The sequence below is a fragment of the Mesoplodon bidens genome, assembly GCF_964165515.1.
Source record: "Mesoplodon bidens genome assembly, chromosome: 2".
NCBI classification, from domain to species: domain Eukaryota; kingdom Metazoa; phylum Chordata; class Mammalia; order Artiodactyla; family Ziphiidae; genus Mesoplodon; species Mesoplodon bidens.
The window spans coordinates 168828063-168855855 of NC_138177.1; the positions used below are offsets into that span (position 1 = coordinate 168828063).

General features: G+C 37.4%; 1 protein-coding gene across 3 annotated transcripts in view; it reads left to right on the plus strand.

The window, feature by feature from the left end:
- HNRNPR (heterogeneous nuclear ribonucleoprotein R) overlaps positions 1 to 22644 on the plus strand; it is a 35033-nt gene extending 12389 nt beyond the window's left edge. For 2 of the 3 annotated variants that reach the window (XM_081226045.1, XM_081226046.1), the window contains exons 6-11: positions 9712 to 9888; positions 11474 to 11609; positions 13045 to 13250; positions 18129 to 18278; positions 21102 to 21223; positions 21360 to 22644. In XM_081226045.1, the coding sequence (XP_081082171.1) occupies positions 9712 to 9888; positions 11474 to 11609; positions 13045 to 13250; positions 18129 to 18278; positions 21102 to 21223; positions 21360 to 21972 (1404 nt within the window). In that variant the 3' untranslated portion in view covers positions 21973 to 22644. The remainder of the gene's footprint in view (positions 1 to 9711; positions 9889 to 11473; positions 11610 to 13044; positions 13251 to 18128; positions 18279 to 21101; positions 21224 to 21359) is intronic. The other variant, XM_081226047.1, reaches the window with a different exon arrangement.
- Positions 22645 to 27793: the final 5149 nt, after the last annotated feature.

A 27793-nucleotide genomic window follows, 5' to 3' on the forward strand; every position in this document is an offset into this window, starting at 1 on the left:
CTCAGGCTTAGTCTGGTTATAGTATCTTTGTATCCTTTTTTTTTCCTTTTTCTTCCAGTTTTATTGAGAAATACTTGACATACAGCACTATATAAACTTAAGGTGTACAGCATAATGGTTTCACTTACATACATCATGAAATGATGACCACACTAAGTTTAGTGGGCGTCCATCATCTCATAAAATTAAAGAAATAGAAAAAAATAGTGATTTTTCCTTGTGATGAGAACTCTTAGGATTTACTCTCTTAGCAACTTTCTTATATAACATACAGCCGTGCTAATTACATTATGTTGTACATTATATCGCTAGTACTTATAACTGGAAGTTTGTACCTTTTGACTACCTTCATCTAGTTCATCCTCTCCTCAACCCTGCTTCTGGTAACCACAGATTAATCTCTTTTTCTATGAGTTTGTTTGTTTGTTTTTGAAGTACAGTTGACTTTCAACACTGTGTTAGTTCCAGGTGCACAACACAGTAATTTGATATTTCTGTAGTTTCAAAATGATTACCATGATAAGTCTAGTTACCATGTGTCACAGTATCTTTCTATTCTTCAGCTGGTATTGTAAAACTGTTTTAATTTGTTTCCATTGACAAATGTAATCTCTATGGAGATCATGTCTATGTAATAAACTCTTGTTTAAAGAGCATAGCACTGATGATCTGTTGAGGAATTCAAAGGAAATGGTAGATTGGGATCTAACTCTTTGGTGTATTAGCTAGTTGAAGTGTTAAAGAACCAGTGTATTTAACAGACCTGTAAGTATATGACTTTGTAGCATCTGAATTGAATTACATATAAAGAAAAGCTGCTGTGTTTGCAAAATAGCGAATAGGAGCTGGATAATGGAACCACCCTAGTAGATAATCAAAAGACACTGTTGAGGGACTTCTCTGGTGGTCCAGTGATAAAGAATCCGCCTTCCAATGCAAGGGACGTGGGTTCGATCTCTTTTTGGGGAACTAAGATCCCACATGCAATGGGGCAACTAAGCCCGCACGCCTCAGCTAGAGAGCCTGAGTGCCGCAAACTACAGAGTCCACGCACCCTGGAGCCCACGTGCCACAACAAAGAGCCCGTGCCACAATGAAAGATCCCGGACCCCCCAATGAAGACCCCCCCATGTGCTACAACTAGGACCCTATGCAGCCCCCTCCCCCCCCAAAAAAAAGACACTGTTGAGCTGTATGGTTACTTCTGTTGATTCCTTCCAGAGTCTCAGAGGGCTTTCTCTATTACTGTTGAAATAATGAGTGGATAGATGATAGACAGCCAAAACTTTCAAAGCCTTAATGCCTAGTGAGTAAAGGAAGAACTGTTGTTAGGGTATTCGCTAGATTCTGTTGGTCCTGGAGGGGGAGGATTAACCTGATTGAGTGGTTACTCTGAACAGCTCATATGGAGCCAGAATAGCTCAACAAGTTAATAAAAGGAAAACATTTATGTTACATTTTAGTTAATTTAAAATAGAGCTTAAAAACTTTAAAAAGAGTGATCTTAGTTTTTGAATACTATTTATTTTCAGCCTTTTTAAGTTCTTTTAATGTCCTAAGTTAAATTGATCTTGAAATGAGACCATCTCCTATTTCTCAAACAAATCAGTATTTTTGGCATGTTTCTTCATGGACCCCAGTGATTATAATATTGGGCACTTTGTTAACCATAGGTTTGTGGATGTTTCTTTTATTTATTTATTTATATTTATATTTTTAATTTTAATTTTTTGTTTTGTTTTGGCCGTGCCACGGGGCATGTGGGATCTTAGTTCCCAGAACAGGGATCACACCCATGCCCCCTGCAGTAAAAGCATGGAGTCCTAACCACTGGGCCACCAGGGGATTCCCTGATGTTTCTTTTAAAATAGAACAGTATTCTTATGGCAAAGCTATAAGTTGGACTTCCAACATTCAAATGATAATTTAGAGTATGAGGAGCTTGCTGTTACGAATTCTTTCTGTAAGGTAATCATTAAATTGCTTTTCCTGAAAATACAGATTTTTTTCATTTTAGGTATGCTTAATGAAGCAAACCTGAATGTTTCTAAAAATACAGACATGTGTCATGAAAGAAGTATAATAATCTGACACTTAGCTTCCTCACTTAGGTATGTTCAACTGTTGTTTTTTTTTTTTTAATTTATTTTTGGCTGCGTTGGGTCTTTGTTGCTGCCCACGGGCTTTCCCTAGTTGGGGTGAGCGGAGGCTAATCTTTGTTGCGGTGCATGGGCTTCTCATTGCGGTGGCTTCTCTTGTTGCGGAGCGTGGGCTCTAGGCACGTGGGCTTCAGTCGTTGTGGCTCATGGGATCTAGAGCTCAGGCTCAGTAGTTGTGGCGCACGGGTTTAGTTGCTCTGCGGCATGTGGGGTCTTCCTGGACCAGGGCTCGAACCCATGTCTCCTGCATTGGGAGGCAGATTCTTAACCACTGCACCACCAGGGAAGCCCCTCAACTGTATTTTCATAGTGCCACTGCATGTGCTTTCTTTGCTTTTGCCTGTATTTGTAATGGGTAGGGAGAAAATATGGATGGTGAATGATGTAATTATGAAGCACAACTGCATTATGTTAATAGAAACAATATAAAGCAGAATTTTCTTCCCAGAACAGTTTTTAAATACTCAAATACAGATATTCTCAAATTTAAAAATATTCAAACCAGGCTAGGCCTAGTGTGGCCAGAGAACCTAGCCACAACAAAAAATACATTTCAAAATTAATACCAATTACTCGTGTGTATTTTTTGTTTCAGGGTACCTTTTATCAGTAGCTTTTTTTTTTTTTTTTAAAGTGTTGTGCCCTGTTAATGAATGCTGATTTATAGAGTTGATAATGTTGTAAGGTGATATGCCTGAAGCTAGTGAGAAGTGGTCAGATTCTGGATAATTTGAAAGCATATCTAACGATTTATTGATGAGTTGGATATGGAGATATGAGAGAAAGGAACCAAAGATGACTTTAAGACTCATGACCTGAGTGGCTAGAAGGATGGAATTGCCATTTGTTGAAATGAGGAAGGCTACAGAGAAGAGCAAATTAGCAGGATTGAAAGATAGTAGTTCAGTTCTGGACATGTTACGAGTTATGTGTCTCTTAGACATCCAGATGGAGCTGTTGAGTGAGCAGTTGCTTAGATCATGGAGTTCATAGGAGAATTCTGACTGGAGATTATAATGTGGGAGGCATAAGCATCTAGATGGGTTTTTAAAATATATATACATATATTCATTTATTTTTGGCTGCCTTGGGTCTTAGTTGTGGCATGCAGGCTTCTCTCTAGTTGTGGCGTGCAGGCTCCAGAGTGTGTGGGCTCTGTAATTCCGGCACGCAGGCTCTCTGGTTGTGGCACACAGGCTCTAGAGCGTGCGGGCTCAGTAGTTGCAGCACGGGCTTAGTTGCCCTGCAGCATGTGGGATCTTAGTTCCCCGACCAGGGATCGAGCCTGCATCCCCTGCATTGGAAGGCAGATTCTTAACCACTGGACCACCAGTGCAGTCTCTAGATGGTATTTTAAAACCATGAGTTTGGGTGTGTCACCAAGGAAGTGTGTGTAGCTAGAGAAAAGGTCTAAGATCTGATTCCTGCAGCCCTTCAACATTTAGAGTTTGGGGAGACAAGAAGGAACTAGCAAAGGGGACTGAGAAGAAAGAGCCAATGAGGTAAGAAAAACCAGGAGTGGGGTGTGCCAGAAGTCAAGTGAAGAAAGTTTTCATAGAAGGAAGAATGGTTTATTATATCAAACTTCCCAAGTAAGATGAGGACTAAGAATTGACATTTGATTGTGACAGCATTGATGGCATTAATGACTTCGACTGGAATGGTGGTAAAAGCCAGATTTGGAGAAGATTCAAGAGACTAAGGAGATGAGAAATTTGAGGCAGCAAGTATATATGGCTCTTTTGAGCAATTTTGCTACAAAGGGTAGCAGAGAAATGGGGCAATAGCTAGAAGGTGTTATAATCAAGATTTATTTTTTATTTATTTATTTTTTTGCGGTATGCGGGCCTCTTACTGTTGTGGCCTCTTCCGTTGCGGAGCACAGGCTCCGGACATGCAGGCTCAGCAGCCATGGCACACGGGCCCAGCTGCTCCGCGGCATGTGGGATCTTCCCGGACCAGGGCACGAACCTGTGTCCCCTGCATCGGCAGGCGGACTCTCAACCACTGCGCCACCAGGGAAGCCCCTATTTTTTATTTTAATTTAAATTTTAAGGGAGAAATTATAACATACTATGTGCTGATAGGAATGATCCATGTATAAAGGGGGAAATTGATGATAAAATTGTTGCCGGACCAAGGGTCCTTGAGTAAGAAAGAAAGGATGGGATCTAGTGTGTAAGTTACAGTATGAGGTAGATGTTCATTCGTATATTCATTCAAAGATGAGCAGCTGTTGTGTCCCTGGCACTGTGTTCAGTGCTGGGAATAAAATGAGGATCAAGATGTGGGCTCTCTGCTCACATGGAAATTGAACCCTCTTGCTGATGTTATTCCCAGGTAAGGATCTTGAGACTCACTGATTGAGAAACTTGCTCAAGGTAAATAAAATGTAGATTTGAATCCCACATAACTAAAAACTCACTGTTTCTCAAATTCTCCCTACCTTTAAGCTGTCACCCTACTACAGCAAGCCACCATCATCCCTTGCCGTATTAAGCTGACTGGTCAGCCTGTTTTTCCATACAGTCCACTTTCTATCCAGCTGCCAGAATATTCCTTTTTTTTCTTTTTCTTAAATTAATTAATTTTATTTTTGGCTGCGTTGGGTCTTGGTTGCTGTGCGTGGGCTTTTCTCTAGTCGCGGCGAGCGGGGGCTACTCTTCGTTGCGGTGTGTGGGCTTCTCACTGCGATGGCTTCTCTTGCTGTGGAGCATGGGCTCTAGGTGCGCAGGCTTCAGTAGTTGTGGCTCGCGGGCTGTAAAGCGCAGGCTCAGTAGTTGTGGTGCACAGGCTTTGTTGCTCCTCGGCATGTGGGATCTTCCCTGACCAGGGCTCGAACCCACGTCCCCTGCATTAGCAGGCGGATTCTTAACCACTGCGCCACCAAAGAGGCCCCAGAATATTCCTTTTAGAACATAAGTAATACCCAGTTGTTTGTCTGCTCAAATCCTCTGTCTTCCTAAGAAATAAAACTCAAACTTCTAACCATGGTTTAACTTAATCTGGCCCCTGTTCTCTCTTTCCCATCACTGTCTCCTGTGTGGACATTTTATTTTATTTTAATTTTTTAAAATAAATAAGTATTTATTTATTTGGTTGCACCAGGTCTTAGTTGCAGCTGGTGGGCTCCTTAGGTGTGGCATGCAAACTCTTAGTTGCGGCATGCATGTGAGATCTAGTTCCCTGACCAGGGATCAAACCTGGACCCCCCGCATTGGGAGCGCGGAGTCTTACCCAGTGCGCAACCAGGGAAGTCCCAGATCTTTTATTTTAATCACTGGCCTATTTGCTGTTCTTCAGATATGTCAGTTGTACTCCCCATCGTTTTGTACTTGTTCCATCACCTTGGAATGCTCTTTCCTCAGATTTTTACTTTATTTTCTCTCTTAGGTCTCAGTTCAAATTCACCTTTTCAGGGAGGCCCTTCTATTAAAATACAACCTCTTCTTCCTTTATCCCTTTTCTTTGCTTTTTTAAAAAAATATTTATTTATTTATTTGGCTGCGCCAGGTCTTAGTTGAGGCTCGCAGGAACTTTTTTTTTTTTTAGTTGCGGCATGTGGGATCTTTTAGTTGTGGCATGCGGACTCTTAGTTGCGACATGCATGCGAGATCTAGTTCCCTGACCAGGGATCGAACCCGGGCCCCCTGCATTGGGAATATGGAGTCTTAGCCACTGAACCACCAGCGAAGTCCCCCTTTTCTTTGCTTTTATTTTTTAAATTTTTAAAAAATAAATTTATTTTATTTATTTTTGGCTGCGTTGGGTCTTCATTGCTGTGTGTGGGCTTTCTCTAGTTTTGGCGGGTGGGGGCTGCTCTTCATTGCGGTGTGTAGGCTTCTCATTGCGGTGGCTTCTCTTGTAGTGGAGCGTGGGCTCTAGGCTCACGGGCTTCAGTAGTTGTGGCATGCGGGCTTAGTAGCTGTGGCGCACGGGCTTAGTTGCTCTGTGGCACGTGGGATCTTCCCGGACCAGGGCTCGAACCCGTGTCCCCTGCATTGGCAGGCAGATTCTTAACCACTGCACCACCAGGGAAGTCCCTTTGCTTTTATTTTACTTAGCCTTTACACCTCCTGAAATCATATTGTTTATCTTTTTTTTTTTTTTTTTTTTTTTTTTTTTTTTTCTTTTTGCGGTATGCGGGCCTCTCACTGTTGTGGCCTCTCCCGTCGCGGAGCACAGGCTCCGGACGCGCAGGCCCAGCGGCCATGGCTCACGGGCCCAGCCGCTCCGCGGCATATGGGATCCTCCCAGACCGGGGCACGAACCCGTATCCCCTGCATCGGCAGGCGGACTCTCAACCACTGCGCCACCAGGGAGGCCCCCATATTGTTTATCTTTAAATATTTTTTTTGTCTGTCAGTAGAATACAAGCTTCATTAATGCCTAGACCTTTCTGTGGTGTTCACTCTTATCTCTAGAATATAGAAAAATACATGGCTTATGAGTCCATGTCTCGTGAAAGGTCTAGACAAGTTCTCTGACTAGAAAGGGAGCCAGTTATCTGTATAGGGTAGCATTATACATTGGAGCGACTTCAGCTTATATTTAAAAAATAAATTGGAGGGCTCCCCGGTAGCGCAGTGGTTGAGAGTCCGCCTGCCGATGCAGGGGACATGGGTTCGTGCCCCGGTCCAGGAAGATCCCACATGGCGCAGAGCGGCTGGGCCCGTGAGCCATGGCCGCTTGAGCCTGCGCGTCCGGAACCTGTGCTCCTCAACAGGAGAGGCCACAACAGTGGGAGGCCCGCGTACAGCAAAAAAAAAAAAAAAAAAAAAAAAATTGGATATGGATGGGAATGGGAGGGATTAAAAATATCTGAGGTTTTTATTTATGAGAGTATTATTTCCTCAGTCATCTTGGGGTGGAGGGGGGAGCAGAAATTACGTTCTCCCAAGAGAAATGTGGGGAAAATCAGAGGAGCTGACTGACAAGGGTAGGTTTTAGTCATTTTGATTTTTGGATAAAGGAAACGTTTGTTACAAATATATTATACCTTTATTGTAAAATATTTAGAAAATATAATAAGGAGAATAAAATTAGAGTAGTTTTTTTCATGTATTGATAACAACTTTTAATATTCTGATACATAGTCATTCTTATCTATACATACATTTATAATCAAAAAACAGAAATTGGCGTTGCTGAACTTACTGATGATTTGGGATAAAATCAGGACTATCAGAGGAAATGTTTAATAGGTAGTTGGAGATCTAGAATTAGGTCTTGGGATGTATGGGATGTATTGGGAGATGACTGTAGAGTTGTAGCCTTTGGGAATGGATATGATCCTTACGAGTGAAGAAAATACAGTGAATTATGGGAAATAGGGCCATAACTTTGGGAAACATGCAGATTATTATTAGATGGATAGACGAATCACCATGGAAAGGATAGAGGAGTAGTTAAAGATTAAGACCAGGTTAGTGGAGGATTCTGAAAGCTTAAGGGAAGAGAATTTTCAGAAGATAACATCACCACTGTTAATGCTTGTTGAGAAGGCAAGGATGATGAGACTGAGGAAAGAAAGACTTCTGAATTTGGTCCTTAGAAGTCCATTAGTGACGTTAGGGCATACAGTTTAGTGATAGAAGAAGAAGCCAATTTTTAGAGAGTTAAAGAGAGCGTAGATGCAAGTACTTTTCAGAGTGAGCTTTTATTAGAAAGATGGTTCTGTAGGGATGTCACTCAGATGATGCCTGATGTCTTATTTATACTTCTCGTAGCTGCACAGTATTAAGCATACAGTAGATGTGTTGAATAACTGCATGAGTGAAATAAAACAGATATGGGCCATGTGTTCAAAGCATTTAAAAGTGAAAGGAAAGATACAGGCTAAAAAAGGGGTTTTTTTGTTTGTATTTTGTTTTGTTATGGGAGATTTGGCATGTTTGAAGCTGGAGGAACCACTGGGAAGGAGAGAATGCACTGAGCAAAATAGGACAGTTGAAGAGATGAAGATTTGCGATTATTTCCAGAAGAAGGTAGTGAGAAGAAATGGGCTTACTTATTAGGGTTAAGGAGCTAACCTTTTTTTGGAAGGGAGGTGAATTTCTGAGGTATAAAGGAAAGAAGTGAAAATAGATGTTGAGAAAGGTTTTTAAGACTGAGAGGAAAGAATGTTAGGAAACCAGTGGCTTTGCAGGTGATCTCCTTAGAATGAGGTTTAGTGAACGAGGATTGGAGACTTTAAGGAGGTAGACAAATGAGAATAGCTGTCGTGTGAGAATTGTGCTAGAGATTTAGAAGAAGACCTCAAGTTTTACCAGGTAGCAGTGAAGGTGAATCTGATTATTTTGAAAAGGATTGTCTTAAGATAGCACAACTGTAGTAGAGCTTATTAACACCAGAAACTTAATCTCCAGTAATAATATTGGCATCTTTTGGATTGCTATTATTATTACTTCATTAATCAGGTCATTTCAGAATATGAAATGTTGATGTAGATGAGTTTCACTAGAAAATTCATCTCATGCAAACACTAATTTACTCTTTAAGACTTTGTGTGTGGATTGCTAATGTTTTAACATAAAAGATTATTTTCAATGTTGTTGACATGGTGGAAATTTGAAGAAAATTGTAGTCTGATATTAAATACTGAGAGGGTTTCTGATTGTTTAATTCTAATTTATCATTCTTATATAACTTAATCCTGCTTACTATATAATTCTAAATAAGTGCACAAAATCTTTAAATGTTGAAAAATTTTTTTCATACTTACTTAAAATGTAATATCCTGATAGAGAAAGGGATAGATTGAAGCACTGGAGTTTCGTTTTTTTTTTTAAGCCACGCAGCATGTGGGATCTTAGTTCCCTGACCAGGGATTGAACCCGCGCCCCCTGCATTGGAAGGGCCGAGTCTTAACCACTGGACCACCAGGGAAGTCCCAGCACTGGAGTTCTAAGTAGTAAAGAATTTGGAGTTGAGGATAAAATATGAGGAAGACCTCATCAATCTTTTTGTTCAATTATTGTTTTTATAAAAATGCAGAGGGGGGCTTCCCTGGTGGCGCAGTGGTTGAGAGTCCGCCTGCCGATGCAGGGGACACGGGTTCGTGCCCCGGTCTGGGAGGATCCCACATGCCGCGGAGCGGTTGGGCCCGTGAGCCATGGCCGTTGGGCCTGCGCGTCCGGAGCCTGTGCTCCGCAACGGGAGAGGCCACAACAGTGAGAGGCCCGCATACAGCAAAAAAAAAAAAAAAAAAAAAAAATGCAGAGGTATTTCCATGAAGATTTATACATGCCTTTTATTCTGTATTTTTGTGAGAAAAAGACAAATTATAAAAATTCAAAATTTAGAGCTGTTACCACAGATTTTGCACACTTTTATTAATCATTTTCCATTTTTCAATATAGAATATTGTTCTATGTTGATGCCCTGTAAGTCATTATAATAAAAACTAAGGTTAGCTTTGCAAGATTCAAATTGTCCCCATTTTTCCTTAACCATCTTTCTGTCCCCACCCCTTAAAAAAAAGGCAGCTAGGCTTTGTGGCTCTAAAATCAAATGCTTACATTGGGATTCTAACACAGAGGTTTTATTTCAGGTCTTTGTAGGTAAAATACCAAGAGATTTATATGAGGATGAGTTGGTGCCCCTTTTTGAAAAGGCTGGTCCCATTTGGGATCTACGTCTTATGATGGATCCACTGTCTGGTCAGAACAGAGGGTATGCATTTATCACCTTCTGTGGAAAGGAAGCTGCACAGGAAGCTGTTAAACTGGTATGTGATAAGCAAATGCCCACTGTCTAGCAAGTCATTATTTGAGAGAAATACCTCAATTGAAAACACTTGCAGTTAACATTGTTTCACTTTCTTTAGTTTTTGCTTTGAAAGTTTTTATATTGACTGAGTTGGTATGTCACCGTTGGCTATTTTTTTCTGATTATAAAAGTAAAAAAGAAATGAAAGTACCCAAGAAATAAGTTATTAGAGAAAGTCTCCCATAATTCTAAAGTTATTTATTAGAGTGATTAGTATCTAAAGTTTCATTGAATATTTGGCTTCTGCAGGTCTCTCTTTTGATCTTAGACAAAAATGTCAATTCTTGCTGTTAAACTTTAGGGTAGGATTCTTAAAGTGTGATGAAGTCTGGGATGGGTTCTGGGGAACATAACTGGGCAACAGTGACTTTTAGGACACAATTCAGGAAATGGCTGTGAATCTCTCTTGTTTTTGCCATAGCCTAATCATACAGTTTATTTTCTAAGTATATTCTTGTTCTTTCCTATCTTTTTGTTTCCAAGCCCTCCAGTTCTCTCTGTCTTTAATCTTTTCTCTCTTTTTCTACTGTTTTATAACCAATCTAGTAATTTCCTTTCTGTAGGGCCTTTTACCCTTTGTACTTATTCCAGAGTAGTAGTAGTAGTAGTAGTAGTAACAGATACGCCAATTAAGTATATCTTTGTTCCTATTCTGTTAAGATACAACCCTCTCAGTAACCCAAAATAGCAATATCGTTGTTCCTTGGCATATTCTTTTGCCAGACAGCTAAAGGCCTCACTTAGTCTAGTTCTAGTTCTTCTAGAATGGTAATCTCTTTCACCAAGGCTTTTGGTTTTATTAGTTGCCTCAAAATTAGTTCTACTTCTAGCTTGACCCAGATTTTAGTTTTTATTACGGACTTTTCCTTCTAGTTTGTTTATTCAGTACCGAGAAGTTTTCAAAGCTTTATTTCCTTGTTTCTGCCAACATATGGATGATTTTTTTAAATTACATATCTTTTAGTAAACTAATAGGTAAGTAATGTTAAGCCATTAAAAAGCTAAAGTTTATCAAGGAAATCATCACCATAGCCATTTAAATGAAACATTTTTTATTCCTGTCATTTCATATAATTTTATAAGTATTGTGTTCGATATGTAGTTTCAGATGTTGGAATTCTGTGTTTTATGTAAAATGTGAAATTCTAAATTTCTTTACATTGATTAAACACAGCTGGTATTCTTTATATATTATTTTACCTGTGGCTTATCTATATCTAATTTCATCTCCAAGGGCAGATGAATGATCAGTCTCAGGTATTTTTTCTGAAATTCTCTGGGAGAAAATCTTCAGATAGATAATACTGAGATATGAAATCAGATCTTTTTAAAGATAAAGTGAATAGCAGTGAAGGTTAAAACTAAAACGAGAGGCTGTAACAGGTTTAAAAATACACATTTTATGTTACGGCAAGCATGAGGGAACTCAGTGAGTTCATGAGGCAGGGAGTGTTTGACCTTAAATTGTTCAGTTTTTTAGCTTGAGATCAGTTGTTCTGAGTTTGGGGTGGTTGTGGGGTGTCTGGTTCTTTTCTTCCTTTCAGTGTGACAGCTATGAAATTCGCCCTGGTAAACACCTTGGAGTGTGCATTTCTGTGGCAAACAACAGGCTTTTTGTTGGATCAATTCCGAAGAATAAGACTAAAGAAAACATTCTGGAAGAATTCAGTAAAGTCACAGGTAAAACAAAAATGTATTTAGAAATTAGTTTTGGGAAATCTGTGGTACTATTTATAGGTGCAGAAAAATGAGATGTATCTTAATCTAAGAATTCACATGTCTATTCAGTGTCTAAATTGCCTCCTTTCTTCTTTTTAGTGGTTTGGACTAAGCAGCTTCCCTTGTAGCCTCAATTTCTTGGAATGTCCTCTTTACTTTGCCTTAATTGAACCCTAGCTTTTGACACAGCCTTTGCTCTGTAGCCCTCAAGTGAAGGAAGGCTTTTCCCCCTTGACACTCACTGTGCTTTAGGGCTGAGGGGATGAGAGTTCTTAATCCTCCTTCTTCCTCTTACCTTGTCTAGATCGGATTTTTCCAGATTTCCAATTTTAAATCCATGGAAGTGATTGAAAAGAACATTTTATATCACAGATTTATATACATTTATATATAACTGAAACAAAATTTAACAAAATTATATTTTCGCTTACTGCATATGATTTAGTCTGACATTTCCTATTCCATTTCATTGTTTTAAATGCTAATGGAGATCCACTAATGCTAGTTGCATTTAAAAAAACACTTTTAGACCATTACTTCTCCATCCCATATAAAAACCATTATTTCTTTACATTTTTGTCATCCAGACATATACTACAGATAAACAATCCTTTCTCCCTCCTTCAAGCTGTCACCTGTTGCTCTTCTGGTTTCAGTCTTGGATTAATTGAAGATTTTTTCTGGTTCACAGTCTTTCTCTTCTGCCTGAAATTGACTTATTGTTAGTACTTTTAACATCTATGTGGATGAACCATCCAATGCTGTAACCTCCTAGTTTTATGACTGCCTCATCTCTGGTCCTTCACTTCAGCTCTCCCACATTCAAATCACATTCTGGATCTTGCTGCTGGGAGTAAAATCTAAGCACTCTTAAGGATATGGATGGTATTTAAAAGTAGGGACCACCTAGAAAGAACATATATGGAAAGATGAGGGTACAGAGGTACACCGGTTTTAAGCAGTTACTTTTATTCTTGGTAAAAATAGTAACTTTTAAAAAGTTAGATTCAAGGATGATTTTTGGTCATGATTAGTTGTTGAGTGGTCTCTTGGATTTATATTATAATTTGGTTTTTAAGTTCCTTGGTAGTATTTTCATAAATTTTAAGCTCACGTTATATCAAACACTCTAAAACATTGTTGTATGTCAGAATACAGTAGTTGGACTTGTTTATGGCTGTACCTTCAGGATCCCTAAAATTAAAAGGGAACATGAAATACTATCCCTAGCTCCATATCTAATAATGCTGATTTAATTGTCTACTAGGTAATTAGCAAATAATTTTGAGGCTTCTTCAGTTATTTTTTGCTCTTCGGCAAGTGGATTTAGGTCTGCCTAATCGCTAAATGTGTGGTGGATGCTTTTGGCTTATATATCTGGCTGTTGGTTTAACAGAGGGTTTGGTGGACGTTATTCTCTATCATCAACCCGATGACAAAAAGAAGAATCGGGGGTTCTGCTTCCTTGAGTATGAGGATCACAAGTCAGCAGCACAAGCCAGACGCCGGCTGATGAGTGGAAAAGTAAAAGTATGGGGAAATGTAGTTACAGTTGAATGGGCTGACCCTGTGGAAGAACCAGATCCAGAAGTCATGGCTAAGGTAAATGCAATTGCTTGGGTTGGGGGTGCAGTTGTCATTTAAATTTTGTACTCAGAATAATGCTGGAATATTTCAAATTTTACAGTAAATACAAATTGTAGCCCTTGATCTTAACTATTTAGACACCAAATTTAACAGTCTGTCTTGGTATCCAGCAATTTCCATTAACCATTCCTTTTTCTGCAGATTAAATGTGTAAAAGGAACTGAAATGAAATCCCTTCAATTAAGTGTTTGTTTAGTCCTAGGCACTATGAGAGATACAAAGGTAAAAAAGTTAAGAAAAGAAAAAAGACAAGGTCTTACTGAATAAAGAGAGAAGTAATGTTCTGGTGATTATGAGTTATAATCTTCATTGACCATACTATGACTTTTATTACATGGCCATGAATTATATTTTATTGAGATTTATAGTTTACTTTCCTTTTTCTTTTTTTAAAGCTTTTCTTTTTTAATGATCAAGCTCCCTTAGAGTACTGTCTCCATGAAGACAGGCAAAGGGTTATCACGTTCGCTGTTATACAGTAGTGGCAAAATATGCATGGCAAGTCCTGTAGCGGGCCCTCACTTTCCTCCTAAGTCCTGTACTTTCATTGCCAGGATCTTTGCCTGGTAAAGGATGGTTCCAAGAGTTCTGGTTCTTAGGCTTTCCTCTGGGAGACTCCTGGGGTTGAAGGGACACATCTGAAGTTGCATCTCTGCTGCCTTTAGTGAGTTTTCGAGTATTTTGGTGTATGTCTCTTTCCTTTTCTGAGGCAGCAACTCTATGGATGGTGATAAATGAGTGGTTGGATTATTCTGGACTGAGAAGTCTTTTCCTCAGGCTTTTTATTCCAGATTCTGAGGAGACAGTCCTCACTCTTGATTAGTTTGGAGGAGAGCCCTGGTTTATACTAGCATGGTAAAAGTTTTTGTAAGCAGAAGCATTTTTGGATTAAGCAAAGAAGGTTCATTGAGAATGAACTGGAGAGACTCAGATGTGTCTCTCACTCTTTTTCTTATATTCTTTGAGTAGATAGGTGTCAAGGAAAGGGACTGGGAATCTAAAGAGCCCTGCTTTTTAATTTTTATTTATTACTAGCTTGATTTTAATTCCACTTGTTTCTTCTCCTAATACAATTGTGACTTTGAGCAAACTTACTGAATTTGGATGTTATCTGTTTTATTGGAGTTGGATAAATCTCTTTACAAGATCTCTTACAACTTTGAATCTACCTTGTAGAAACTGACTGTAGCCTGTATTGCATTTCCTATAAAAACATTTTAAAAATAGCTTATAGATTGAGAGGGGAATAACATCCCCAGAATATCTAAATTATAGCTAGTAATTTGCTTATTTGACCACTTTTCACATACCTCTGCTAACCTTTCAGATTGAAATTCATCCTAAATCTTTTTATAAGATTAGAAAAACCTCATGATTTTATTCTAGTAACTATTCTTCCTGGATCAAAAACAAGTTTCAGAATGAAAAGGAAGCTTCTATAAACTTGAACAATACCGATTTGAATAAACTTGATTGAATAATGCTCCTTCATTGTTTTCTATTCCGGGGTTGGGCAAGGGGGAGTATACCCAATAGTGTAAAGCTTCTGCTGTTGATTCACTGTATCAGTGTTATCATTCATTGAAGATTTTTTTGCCAAGTTGGGTCATTTTTGTAATCAACCAGAACCAAAGAGCCTAAATGTATCTTTCTTTTTTTTTTAATTTTAATTTTTATATTGGATTATAGTTTGATTTACAGTGTTATATTAGTTTCAGGTGTACATAAATATATCTTCCTTAAAGGGACCTTTTTCCTATTGAATGTTTTAAATACAGTTTCAACTAGTAATTTTTATATAGGATGCTTTCTTTTCATCTCAGAAAAGAATAAAAGGTCCATGTTGAGTTTAAAAAAAAAGGTAAATAAACCAGTTGGAGGCCTAATATAGAATTAGACTTCAGTATGACAACATTGAGAAAGATAGAGGGTGTAATGATAGAGGTGGAAAACTTTCCTCCCTTGAATTAATATCTTCTCCCCAAATCCTTTTTACTCAGCTAGCCCTTTATCTGAGGCGACAGTTTGTTCAGTAGGTGTGTTAATTTTTTTTTTTTGAATGAGTAATCTATTTCCTTAGTTCACAAATCAAAATTGTACATAGAAATTCATCCTAAATCCTAAGTAGGAAGTCCTACTTCCACCTCTAGCCCCATCTACCGTGTCCTCCTTGTCCCTTGTAGACATCCAGTGTTAATGGTCTCTGGTTTGTCTTTTTAGTGCTTCCTTGGACAAACACAGGCAAATATTAGTATATATTCTTTCCTTCCCTACTTCTTACACAAATGGTTACTGGTAGCTGTATTAATGATCTATGTTTGCTTTATTCACTGTCATATTTCATCTCATCTCATATATTTCAGCTCTAAGGAAGTATACCGTTATTTTATGTACCACTAAGAAATTATAAAATGCTGCCAATTAAACTATGACAAGTGCTTATCTGTCACATTGACTGTAAATTGGATCCCTATTTGGAGGTATAAAAATGGGGGAAAAATCTTAGCAACAGTGTATCCTCGCATTTTTTTCAAAGTAGCTCTTAGAGCTCTTCTTAATTTTTTGACTACATAATTTTCCATTTAGATGTATCATAGTATATTCAACCAGCTGGGCATTGGATGTTTCTAATCTTTTGTTATTATAGTACTCCAATGAGTAAGTTTATATCGTTTCAGTTATTTCAAGTGCAAATATATCTGTAGGATAGATTCTTGAGGATAGAATTGTGGGCCAAAGGGTAAATGCATCTGTAATTATTAAGATATTGACCATATTCTCTGTAGGAGGTGTACTTGTATTCTGCTCCCCACCAGCAGAATACAACAGGCTGATGTTCCTCATCCTTGTCAAAAGAGGATAGGATCAAACTTCTGGGTTTTGCCAAATCTCATAACAAATGGTACCTCAAAGCTGTTATGAGTTGCTTCTCTTTACTATGCATGCGTGAGTTTACGTTTTTTATACATTTAAGGACCATGTGTGTTTCTTTGTATGAACCATGTATTCATGAATTTTGCCTATCTTTCCATTCATTTTGTTTTTCTGTTGATCTTTTTCTTATTTTCTGGAGCTCTGATATGAAAGAGATTAACTCTGTGATATAAGTTGTTTTTTGACTTTGCTTATGGTATTTTTCTACTGTGTAGAAGTCATTTCTTTTCAGTAGTTGAATTTTTCAGTCCTTCGTAGTTTATAGATTTTAAGTCACAAAGCCTTCTCCAAGTGCAGTGTTACATAAAGGAATTGCCTTTATTTTCTTCTAATGCTTTCAGCATCCCCCCCTTTAAAATTTTTTATCTATTTGGACTTTATCCCCGTGTATAGTGTGAGGTATGGATCCAATTTTCATCTTTATTCAGATTAACACTACACTGATTAAATGATTTAAGCATTGAATTGATAGAGTTTGTTATGTCTAGTCTCTAAATTTTGTTCTTATTTTTTTCCTGGCTCTTCCTGCTTGTTTATTTTTTCATATGAACTTTAGAGTCAGCACATCCAGTTCTGAGGGGTAAAAACAAAAACTTGTTGTTTTAGGGGGACTTAGGGACCATATTAAATTTGTAAATTAACGTAGTAATATATTTTGGTTCCTTGAAGGTCCTGTTCACAGTATTAGTTACTTTTAATGACATGGCAGGAGAAGGAACTGATAATTTATATAAATTGTTAACTAACAGAATCGTTTTCTTGGTACTTTTCATACTTTCTATCATAGCACTTTTTTTTTTTAATTGAAGTATAGTTGATTTACAATGTTTTGCCAGTCTCTGCTGTACAGCAGAGTGACTCGGTTATACACATATATACAATTTTTTAAATATTCTTTTGTATTATGGTTTATCACAGGATATTGAATATAGTTCCCTGTGCTATACAGTAGGACCTTGTTTATCCATTCTAAATATAATAGTTTGCATCCACCAACCCCAAACTCCCAGTCCATCCCTTCCCCCCCGGCCCCCCGGCCCCAGCCCTTGGCAACCACAAGTCTGTTCTTCACGTCTATATCACAGCACTTTTTTTTTAACGCTTCCATAAATTGCCATTTATTTTCTTTATAATCTTAGCATTTTAGTAGATTTACAATACTGCATTTTTGAACAGTTTTGTATACTTTCTTTTTTTTTAGCATTAATCTGTATACCATTTACTTTACTAAAAGTAGTGTACAGAAATACAGTAGCACAGTATCATTAGCCTCCAAGTTACAATATGCTTCTTTTTTTCACACACACACACACACACACACACACACACACACACACACACACACACACACACACACACACACACACTGTATTTTATTTTTACAAGAGATAAATAAACTGACACCAAGCACTGTAAATGGATGATCACAACAAAAGCAACAATGATTGCAATTACCAAAAACGAAACACACTCATACTGTGTCATATATTGACATTCAGTCCAGTAATCCTCCACTGTAACAGCTCCTTTACCTTGCAGTGAAAATTGATTTGTATATTTTTTGCCTCTGAGTCCTTGTGGGATTTTTTTTTAATTCAAACAGAAAGTCACAAAAATTATAATCATCCTCATCAGTTCGCTCAGTCCCATGTAATTAATTTTTTTTCATCTTGATCTTTTGTTAACACTTTTATGAATTCATCAGTTTTCCATTAGAGTTCTGAAAATGCTTATTTATTCAGTTCAGCAGTATAGTCAGTTACCAGATCACAGCACTTTAAACACTTAAATGTTTTAGAGAAGAAAAGCCTATGCCATGAAGATAAGAAGAAATACTTTAATATAGGACTTCAGCTAAAATTAAGTAGCCAATGCCAATTTGTATATTTGTTATATTAGGTGAAAGTTTTATTTGTGAGAAACTTGGCTACTACAGTGACAGAAGAAATATTGGAAAAGTCGTTTTCTGAATTCGGAAAACTTGAAAGAGTGAAGAAGTTGAAAGATTATGCGTTTGTTCATTTCGAAGACAGAGGAGCAGCTGTTAAGGTAGAAAATTTAAAATTTTGTTTTTTGATACTTGAATTTTGTTGAAACTTGCTAAACACATAAAGTGACTTTAAAAGCAAATAAAATTGTTTTCAGCTTTTACCGAACTCTGGAACTTTCTTTTAATAATCTCTGTGAAGTGGTAGTAGTATAACAGGTAAGACTCCATATTTCAAAGCCTGATTATTACTAACTGGGTTTGTGATCTCAGGCAAGTTATTTTTAATCTCTGTATTATTTTTGTAAGCCTAAGGTTTGATAGCATGATACCTTGAAAATGTTACAAGGAATAGTAATTAGCTGGTGTAAATACTAAAATGGTGATGAGTGTATCGTAACTACTTTGTTTACCTTGGTTTGTGGACCTGTGGAACTGAGCAGTGTACATGGGTTCATACCTAGTACAACACATTTAATTCAGTAGCTGTGCTCTGAGGGAATGGTTAGTTCTTCATAGTTTTGCCTTTCTTTAGTCATTTTAGAATCCTCATAGTATTGACTGTGTTTTGCCAGTTTCAGTAGTTGTTAGAAATATTTCTTGCATGGAATAGTTAATTTATTTGTTGATGATAGTATTGGAAAGTGTGAAAAAAGTCTTTTCATACGGTGTCTAGAACATATAACCCGAATACTCTGCTGCTTTCTGATGATAATGGATCAGCACCATCCTTAGTGGGTGAAATTTCGGGTTTCTTCTTCCTCTTGTTCCTCTCTCCTTTCTGGGGGAAGGTGGGGGAGGGGTAGAGGGGAGGGGGATGACAAAACAAAAGACAAGACAAAATAAAAGCTTTTTTATGTAATTGGGGAGATAGATCCGAAATCCTTGGTGACTCAGGCCTGGTTCTTTTTCTACATGTTCTGTCGGTTAAAGTGATGCCATCTCTAATATGAGCAGTTTTTGTTTCCTGCTCAGAGTACTGCTTTAAAATGTGCTTTGTAGAATCTTTGACTAGTTAGAATTTATTGGTTTGCTTTTTGATGGAAGCTAATTAGTGAGACAATATTGCTTATAAAATTCACAGCTTATTACAGAATTTAATGTGTGGCTTCTGAATTGCCAGTGGTACGAGGGACAGTTAACTAATACATTTATACCTTCTAAATATTCCTTTTGAATCAGTTGGTATTAAATAACTGGTTGTTCGTAATTTAAAATAACTTTCAAGGGTGGTTTGCCAAAGAAGTCTCTGAAATTACAAGATTTCTAGCTCAGTAACTGGAAATCAGAGGATGGCCAGAGGGGATAGTAGACAGATGCTCCATTCTTTTGTTTATACCAGGAAGCTTTTATAGACTCATTTAGTTGCTTTAGTTGAAGCAGCCAAAAGCTAAGGTGTGGTAAAGGGGAAAAACTAGTTAGAGGAAGATACTGATTTAATCTTTGTCTAGATACTTGTAAAGCACTAAACGTTCTTTATGGATAGAGCATTTTATTATGTATATCCAGAGAGGAAAAGGTTGTATAGGGAACAGAAAAGCTGTGGTGAGGAGGTGATACTTTGTTACTGAGTTACCTGAACCCTGAACCCTATGGCAGAGGCTATTAGGTGGAACTACGTAAATAAAAAACTAGAGCCTAGAATACTTTTGATTACTGCTTTCCAGGTGAGTACTTGAATCTTCATTAGTTCAGACCTTTGCTAGGCTTTGTGCTTTTAACTATTCAGGCAAAGTATGTTCCAGGTTAAGCATTGTGGGGGGGTGGGGACCTAGGCTTTTTTTGGTCAGTATCTTATTGAATTTCACTGATAACCTCATTTATGTTTCAAAGCCTTAAAATTTTTATAGAACAGTTTAAGACCTACATGTTGAATGCCACATGTTTGTTTAAAAATTTGAATCCTGAAAAGTTTGTTACTACTGGCACTTTTTCCAGATGTGAATTTGCGGCTTTGGTTTGGCTAAGCTTGGAAGTTATTTGGAATTAAGTTTTTGGATTTAAGTAGCAGCAACAGGCAGCTCTCTGGCAATCTTTTATCTTTTTCTTTATTTTTATTTTATTTATTTATTCATTGATTTAATTTTTGGCTGCATTGGGTCTTCGCTGCATGCGGGTTTTCTCTGGTTGCTGAGAGTGGGGGCTACTCTTCGTTGTGGTGCACGGGCTTCTCATTGTGGTGGCTTCTCTTGTTGCGGAGCACAGGCTCTAGGCGCGTGGGCTTCAGTAGTTGGGGCACACAGGCTTCAGTAGTTGGGGCTCGCGGGCTCTAGAGCGCAGGCTCAGTAGTTGTGGTGCACGGGCTTAGTTGGTCCGCGGCATGTGGGATCTTCCCTGACCAGGGCTCGAACCCATGTGCCCTGCATTGGCAGGCAGATTCTTAACCACTGCGCCACCAGGGAAGTCCCAATCTTTTATCTTTTTTTTTTTTTTTTTTTTTTTTTTTGCGGTACGTGGGCCTCTCACCGTTGTGGCCTCTCCCGTTGCGGAGCACAGGCTCCGGACGCGCAGGCTCAGCGGCCATGGCTCACGGGCCCAGCTGCTCCGCGGCATGTGGGATCTTCCCGGACCAGGGCACGAACCCGTGTCCCCTGCATCGGCAGGCGGACTCTCAACCACTGCGCCACCAGGGAAGCCCTATCTTTTTAAGTATAATGGTAGGACATCAGTTTTGTTCTCAACATAATTTACACATAAGAAAGTAAGATTGAGGGGAACAAGTACTTTCTTTGTGTATTTTTTTTAACTTGGTGGGTATATTCATCTTGCAAATTAAAATAGTTGTGAAGTAAATTGCTTATCAAGTGTATTAATGGCACAGATATGTTTGTTATGTTTAAAGTACTGTTATGTGTAAAGTAAATTTATTTCCTAATTTTGTATAGGCCATGGATGAAATGAATGGCAAAGAAATAGAAGGGGAAGAAATTGAAATAGTCCTAGCCAAGCCACCAGACAAGAAAAGGAAAGAGCGCCAAGCTGCTAGACAGGCCTCCAGAAGCACTGCGTGAGTCTACATTTTAGTAAATACATCTTTGAACAGAGAATAAGTTGATAACAGAGATCAGGTAATTTTAAAAGTCAGGAAGAGTCTTGAAGCAAACTAATTTGTTTTTTCTTTTCTCCCTTCCCTCCATTGCTAGGTATGAAGATTATTACTATCACCCTCCTCCTCGTATGCCACCTCCAATTAGAGGTCGGGGTCGTGGTGGGGGGAGAGGTGGATATGGCTACCCTCCAGATTACTATGGCTATGAAGATTACTATGATGATTACTATGGTTATGATTATCACGACTATCGTGGAGGCTATGAAGATCCCTACTACGGCTATGATGATGGCTATGCAGTAAGAGGAAGAGGAGGAGGAAGGGGAGGGCGAGGTGCTCCACCACCACCAAGGGGGCGGGGAGCACCACCTCCAAGAGGTAGAGCTGGCTATTCACAAAGGGGGGCACCTTTGGGACCACCAAGAGGCTCTAGGGGTGGCAGAGGGGGTCCTGCACAACAGCAGAGAGGCCGTGGTTCCCGTGGATCTCGGGGCAACCGTGGGGGCAATGTAGGAGGCAAGAGAAAGGCAGATGGGTACAACCAACCTGATTCCAAGCGCCGTCAGACCAACAACCAACAGAACTGGGGTTCCCAGCCCATCGCTCAACAGCCGCTTCAGCAAGGTGGTGACTATTCTGGTAACTATGGTTACAATAATGACAACCAGGAATTTTATCAGGATACTTATGGGCAACAGTGGAAATAGACAAGTGAGGGCTTGAAAATGATACTGGCAAGATACGATTGGCTCTAGATCTACATCCTTCAAAAAAAAAATTGGCTTATCTGTTTCATCTTTAAGTAGCAATTTGCTGCCATTTGTATTGGGCTGAAGAAATCACTATTGTGTATATACTCAAGTCTTTTTATTTTTTCCTCTTTTCATAAATGCTCTTGGACATTATTGGGCTTGCAGAGTTCCCTTATTCTGGGAGTTACAATGCTTTTATCCTTTCAGGCTTCATTTTAGCTTCAAAACAAGCTGAGCACACTGTTAAATCATGATTTTGCAGAACCTTTGATTTTGGACAGCTTCATTTTTTGGATTTGGGATAGATTACCTAGCAGTATGGAGTATGCTGTAAATAAAAATACAAGCTAGTGCTTTGTCTTAGTAGTTTTAAGAAATTAAAGCAAACAAATTTAAGTTTTCTTGTATTGAAAATAACCTATGATTGTATGTTTTGCATTCCTAGAAGTAGGTCAACTGTGTTTTTAAATTGTTATAACTTCACACCTTTTTGAAATCTGCCCTACAAAATTTGTTTGGCTTAAACGTCAAAGCCGTGACAATTTGTTCTTTGATGTGATTGTATTTCCAATTTCTTGTTCATGTAAGATTTCAATAAAACTCAAAAATCTATTCAAAACATTACCTATTTCAAATTCAATTGTGTCCTAAAACATTATTTTATTCGTAATCCTTGCAAGGAATATTGTTTTCAAACTATAACTGCCTATGTGAGTGATCAAATTCATGCAAAATTTCTTGTCTATTCCAGTATGTATCGTGGATATCAGACTGAGAATTAGACTAAATTCTAGTATTTATTCCAAATAGCACTGCACCTGATTGATGTTCTCTCATAGTCTTTTCTAATTTGGCAATTTTATCCTTTATTTTTATTAGAAACAGGTTCAAAGGCTTTTGAACATTCTTGCAGGCATTGGATAATTTGCGTTAAATAAAATGGGGTTGGGGAAGCAGACTGCAATTTATTTTGACCCACATTCTTTCTATAAAGGATAATTTGTTGTCTGAAGACCTTAATTGCTGGAGTGAATGTACATAACAGGAAAAGATGTTAGTACTGTGGCGTCAATTGCTCTGCGGACTAAACTTCATGTAAACTTTTATACATGATTGTGACTACCACTTCAGTTACTGGTTTAGGAATATAATTTCCTATTGCTATGTAAATTTACTCTGAGAAACACTCATGCCTTATTAAGAGAGGCTTAAAAATATTCAGTAGTCCTACTTCTGACTTACTGTTAATACCTCTTATTTTAATTTTTTTTACTACTCGAATGGCTAAAGTTTTGTTGGCCAAGTCATAGCATCTATTTCCATTTCCTTTAGAAATTCTGATTTATTGTAAGTACTTTTTTTTGCTTGAGAATAAAAGGAACAAAAGAATCTGACCCTAACAGTGCAGAAAACTCTATCACTTTCAAATTACCAATAAAATTTTCCCTTCTATTCTATTCTTAGGTGAATCTAAAATGTTTTTAAATTATAAAAAATAAGCCATTGGAGAATAATTAAAATGGGCACACCTTTATTGTGTGTTTTGTTCTTGTTTGGTGTCTTTTATGACAGGAGAATTAGATTTCAAAATTATAAGCCACTTAATTCCTTGTGAGCTCAGGTAGATCATATTTTGGGTTTCATGGCTTCTCTTTTGACTTGGAGGAGGAAAACGAATATTTGCTGATGAAAGTCAATATATCTGATTTCTCTTTAAAAGTACACTTATTACATAGTACAGTAAGTTAACAGACCTTGTTAATATTCCTTTTATGTTTTAGAAGCTAATAAAGGAATTATATGTAATTGCTGTGTATAGTAGTGTCAAGTTAACATGGGTATCTATTTGATGAAGCTTAGATCTGGTTGTTTTTCTTATGCCCATGTATGCAAGTAAAGACACCAAACATTCTTTAAATTCTGCCTTTAAACTTTGAAAGTACAATTTGAAGCTATAACTATAAATCTAAATTAGACTTAAGTAAAACCTTGATTTTTCTTGGAAAGAAGAGAGGATCTAGAAATAAAATTTGAATTGTTTGTATTTCTTACAACTTAGATGTTGCCAGCTACAAAGTTCTTAGGAACAAAATTAGGAATGGGAATAGAAGTGATTCTGAAAAAGTAATTTATGTGCTTCCCCCGCCCATCCTAAAATATAAACCCTAGCAAGAACATAAGAATCAAACCTAGGTTCCATGTCAAAATCCTTTTCTTTAATTACAAATTATATTTCGCTCTCACCAATTAAAAATATATCTATAGAAGTGTCCCTCTAATATTGCCTTATAGGTTTTTTAACAGACAGACAAAACTGTATAAGCATTAAATCTCACTCTATAGAGCTTTTCCCTTGTTGATGTCTTCTTGTAAGCTATTCCGAGAAAATAGCTTCAGAGCTTAAATTTTCACAGAAGTAAATTTAACAATCTAAGTAATATACAAACCTGAAAAATGTCCGTTGAGGAGATTTTTATTCTAGATTTGCATGAGATTTTTTCTTAAATAGGCACAAATTATAAGTTCTGGGAAATCTGATTTCCGACTCTCCTGCCATCTTTTTTGTTCCCCAACCTAATTCATTTGGTTTTATTTCTGAGCCTGCTACAGTAACGTGTGTGTTGGGAAAGATTTTTACTTTATATTGAGGATAACCTCTTCTTTGTAGGTACCCTCCTGAGATTGACATATATATACCCCCTCCCCATAATGAAATACTAATTTTTATTTGATCACTCATTTATAGCAGTTGCTTAAATGTATGTATTTATATGATGGTGTTTTAATTTTTTAAAAGCAAAAAAGTTCTAATAAGTAGCCAGATTTTTAATAATTCCAAGTTTATTTGATCAATTCATGTGGAAATTGAGGTACTATGGTTCTGTAGGTAGTTTTTTTAAACGAGTTCAGCATAATTGTTTTTCAGTTATTCTAGTTACTGGGGTTATTCTGCATAAGAAAGCCCAATGCTTTCTGTTAGTAGATAATTTTTCTCTCATTTGACTTTGAAATGTGATTTAGGAGTTGAACCCTCTTTTTAAAAAGGTCAGCATGCCTTGAAATAAATTATATATATTAAATTCCAGAAGAGAAGGGATGTAAAATTCCATTCCTAGCATAAAGCCATATAATATTCTTGAAACTCATTGCATCATTTGCCTCCTGCCCATTTGGATAATCATACCTACGTTTTATTAATTGTGTATTATTTGTAAAACCAAACCCTTCCAGTAAATACTTGCTATAAGGCTATCACTTATCAATTAAAAAGACTTCTGAAGATGTTAAAATTTACCATTTTTATTTTTCCAAAGAGAATTTTATTATATTGAACTATCCAGTATTCTTAAAACCAACCAAAGTATATAGAAGAATTGCTAATGTTGTTGTTGTCCTTTATTATGTGAAGCCACTTAAGTGAGCAGCTAAGAAAAAGCCTTATAGAAAGAGTGCACTGGATTTATAAGTGTGTTTATGTTTCTCTGAGAATGGGAGCTTCTGTTAACTTAGTTGTTCTAAGACAGTGGATTGGGTGACTGACTAGAGAATCCAGAATGACAAATCCATTGACCAGGCATGTTTACTTTTGCATTAGAAGTTTGTTGATTAGTTTTTATTTTTGAAATGCAAACACTAAACTTTAAAAATACTGCATATTTAATGTATTGGTCAGTAATTTAATATAAATATTTAATTGGAAGTGATCATTATTAATCTTTCTAGGAAAGTTTTTTTCCTTTTAAATATATATACATATATACTTTTTATTTAGAGGTTACCAGAAGCTCTGGGTTTTTTGTTTTGTTTCTGTTTTTTAATCATTTTCAGATGTTATCCAGAAATCTGCAAGTGTACTTTTCCTGTTTTAACTCCTTCCTTTTATCACCTGACTATCAGGGAAGCGAGGTTGAGGCTGCCCTGACCTGACATGTCATGATGTCGACTTGCTAGGTGGGGTTCGCTGGGGACGATAACCAGTGGAATTATTGGTAAGAACTTTTTTTTTCCTATTTTTTTTTTTTTTTTTTTTTTTTGTCAGTAGTGGGTCATTAAGTTTGGGAGAATGCCCATATTCTGTAAGTGGGCATTTATGTCAGCCTTGTAGAAAAATAAGACTTTAATATTAGGTAATTCGGTTCTTAATAGGAACATATAATAAGTACTTCATACTCTATTTTCAAATTTGTAGATTAGCAGGAAAGGCCTGCAAGTATGAAGTAATGAAATATTCAGGGTATATTTTAAGTGGTCAAGATAGACTCTAAATAAATCTCTTGGAGAAACAGTAAATTTGCTTTATTTTATGTGATTTCAATCCGTCTAATATTTTCCTTATATTTACATTTTTATGGGGTAGATGAGCGTATAATGCATCTTTAAAAATATTTATTGCACACGAATGTTAGTAAAAAAAATAGGAAGGTGAGGCTTCCCTGGTGGCGCAGTGGTTGAGAGTCCGCCTGCCGATGCAGGCCTGGGACGCAGGTTCGTGCCCCGGTCCGTGAGGATCCCACGTGCTGCGGAGCGGCTGGGCCCGTGGGCCATGGCCGCTGAGCCTGTGCGTCCAGAGCCTGTGCTCCGCAACGGGAGAGGCCAAGGCAGTGAGAGGCCCGCATACCGCAAAAACAAATAAATAAATAAATAAAATAAAAATAAATAAATAGATAGATAGATAGATAGATAGGAAGGTGTTAATAGAATGGAAGGTTTAAACACTAGGGTAAATTATTTTTTAAAGTCCTCCAAAAGAGATACTAACGTTATAAAATGAAATTTAAAAGTTTTAGCAATTTGACAAACGAGTCGGCTCAATTTAAAAGTTCCTTGATATGATGACTTTAGGTCAAGAGGAAATAACGTAATTGAAATATTAGGACCTTGAATATAGCAGTAACACAAATCTATCAACTTGTGTTTCGTCTGAAACCCAGGACAGCTGATGGGATTAGTAGATATTGATAGAATTAGAGTAGATTTTTAGGTCATCACTGAAGAGCAAAATTTCATACTCAGGGGATTCTATGATGGTAAAGTATAAATTGAGGAAATTAAATGTAATAATTAGGCATTTCTGACTATTTACCACATAAAAAGTAATTGTAGTATAACATAAGCACTGGTTAAAATTATGAATTTTCATGCCTAGAACCTCCTCAGTATTCTTATGCCTTCTTTGTTGGTTGGGCGTATCAGTCTAGGGAGAATCTCCTAGGTATTAATGGGCTAGTCAGTGTCATGAATGTAAACCTTTATCTGTAAGCTTGCTATAGAGTAGCTGTATATTACTACAATGAAATTATACTTTAAGAACTGCAGTGATTGTATCATTGTGTTGAAGTACTTGTTTCTCTTCTGACACATTTTATGCATGTATCAGTGATAGAAATGATTGGGGTGTCGAACTTTTAGATTGCACTTAATACCATGTTATCCTAGGGAAGTTTTATAATTAGCAATAGGAACACTCAAGTAGTGCTGAGGGGTTCATATAACTTAAGGAAAATGCAGTGCAAACTTGCTGGCTTTTATACACTAACAATAAAATACATTTCATGGGACCAAAAAAGAAGGAAGCATATGGGGGAAAACTTGAATTCCTCAAATATAAAAAAGGGCTTTCATTTTCTGTAGTAACTTTGTCAGGATCCCATGAACATTGCGTATCTTGATGTCTCATTTATGATGGTTGGACAAAGGGGACTTCTCTAGCCTGTTCAGTAACACAGATAGAATGGTACTTTAATGAGTCTTATTATGATGTTTAGTACTGTTATAA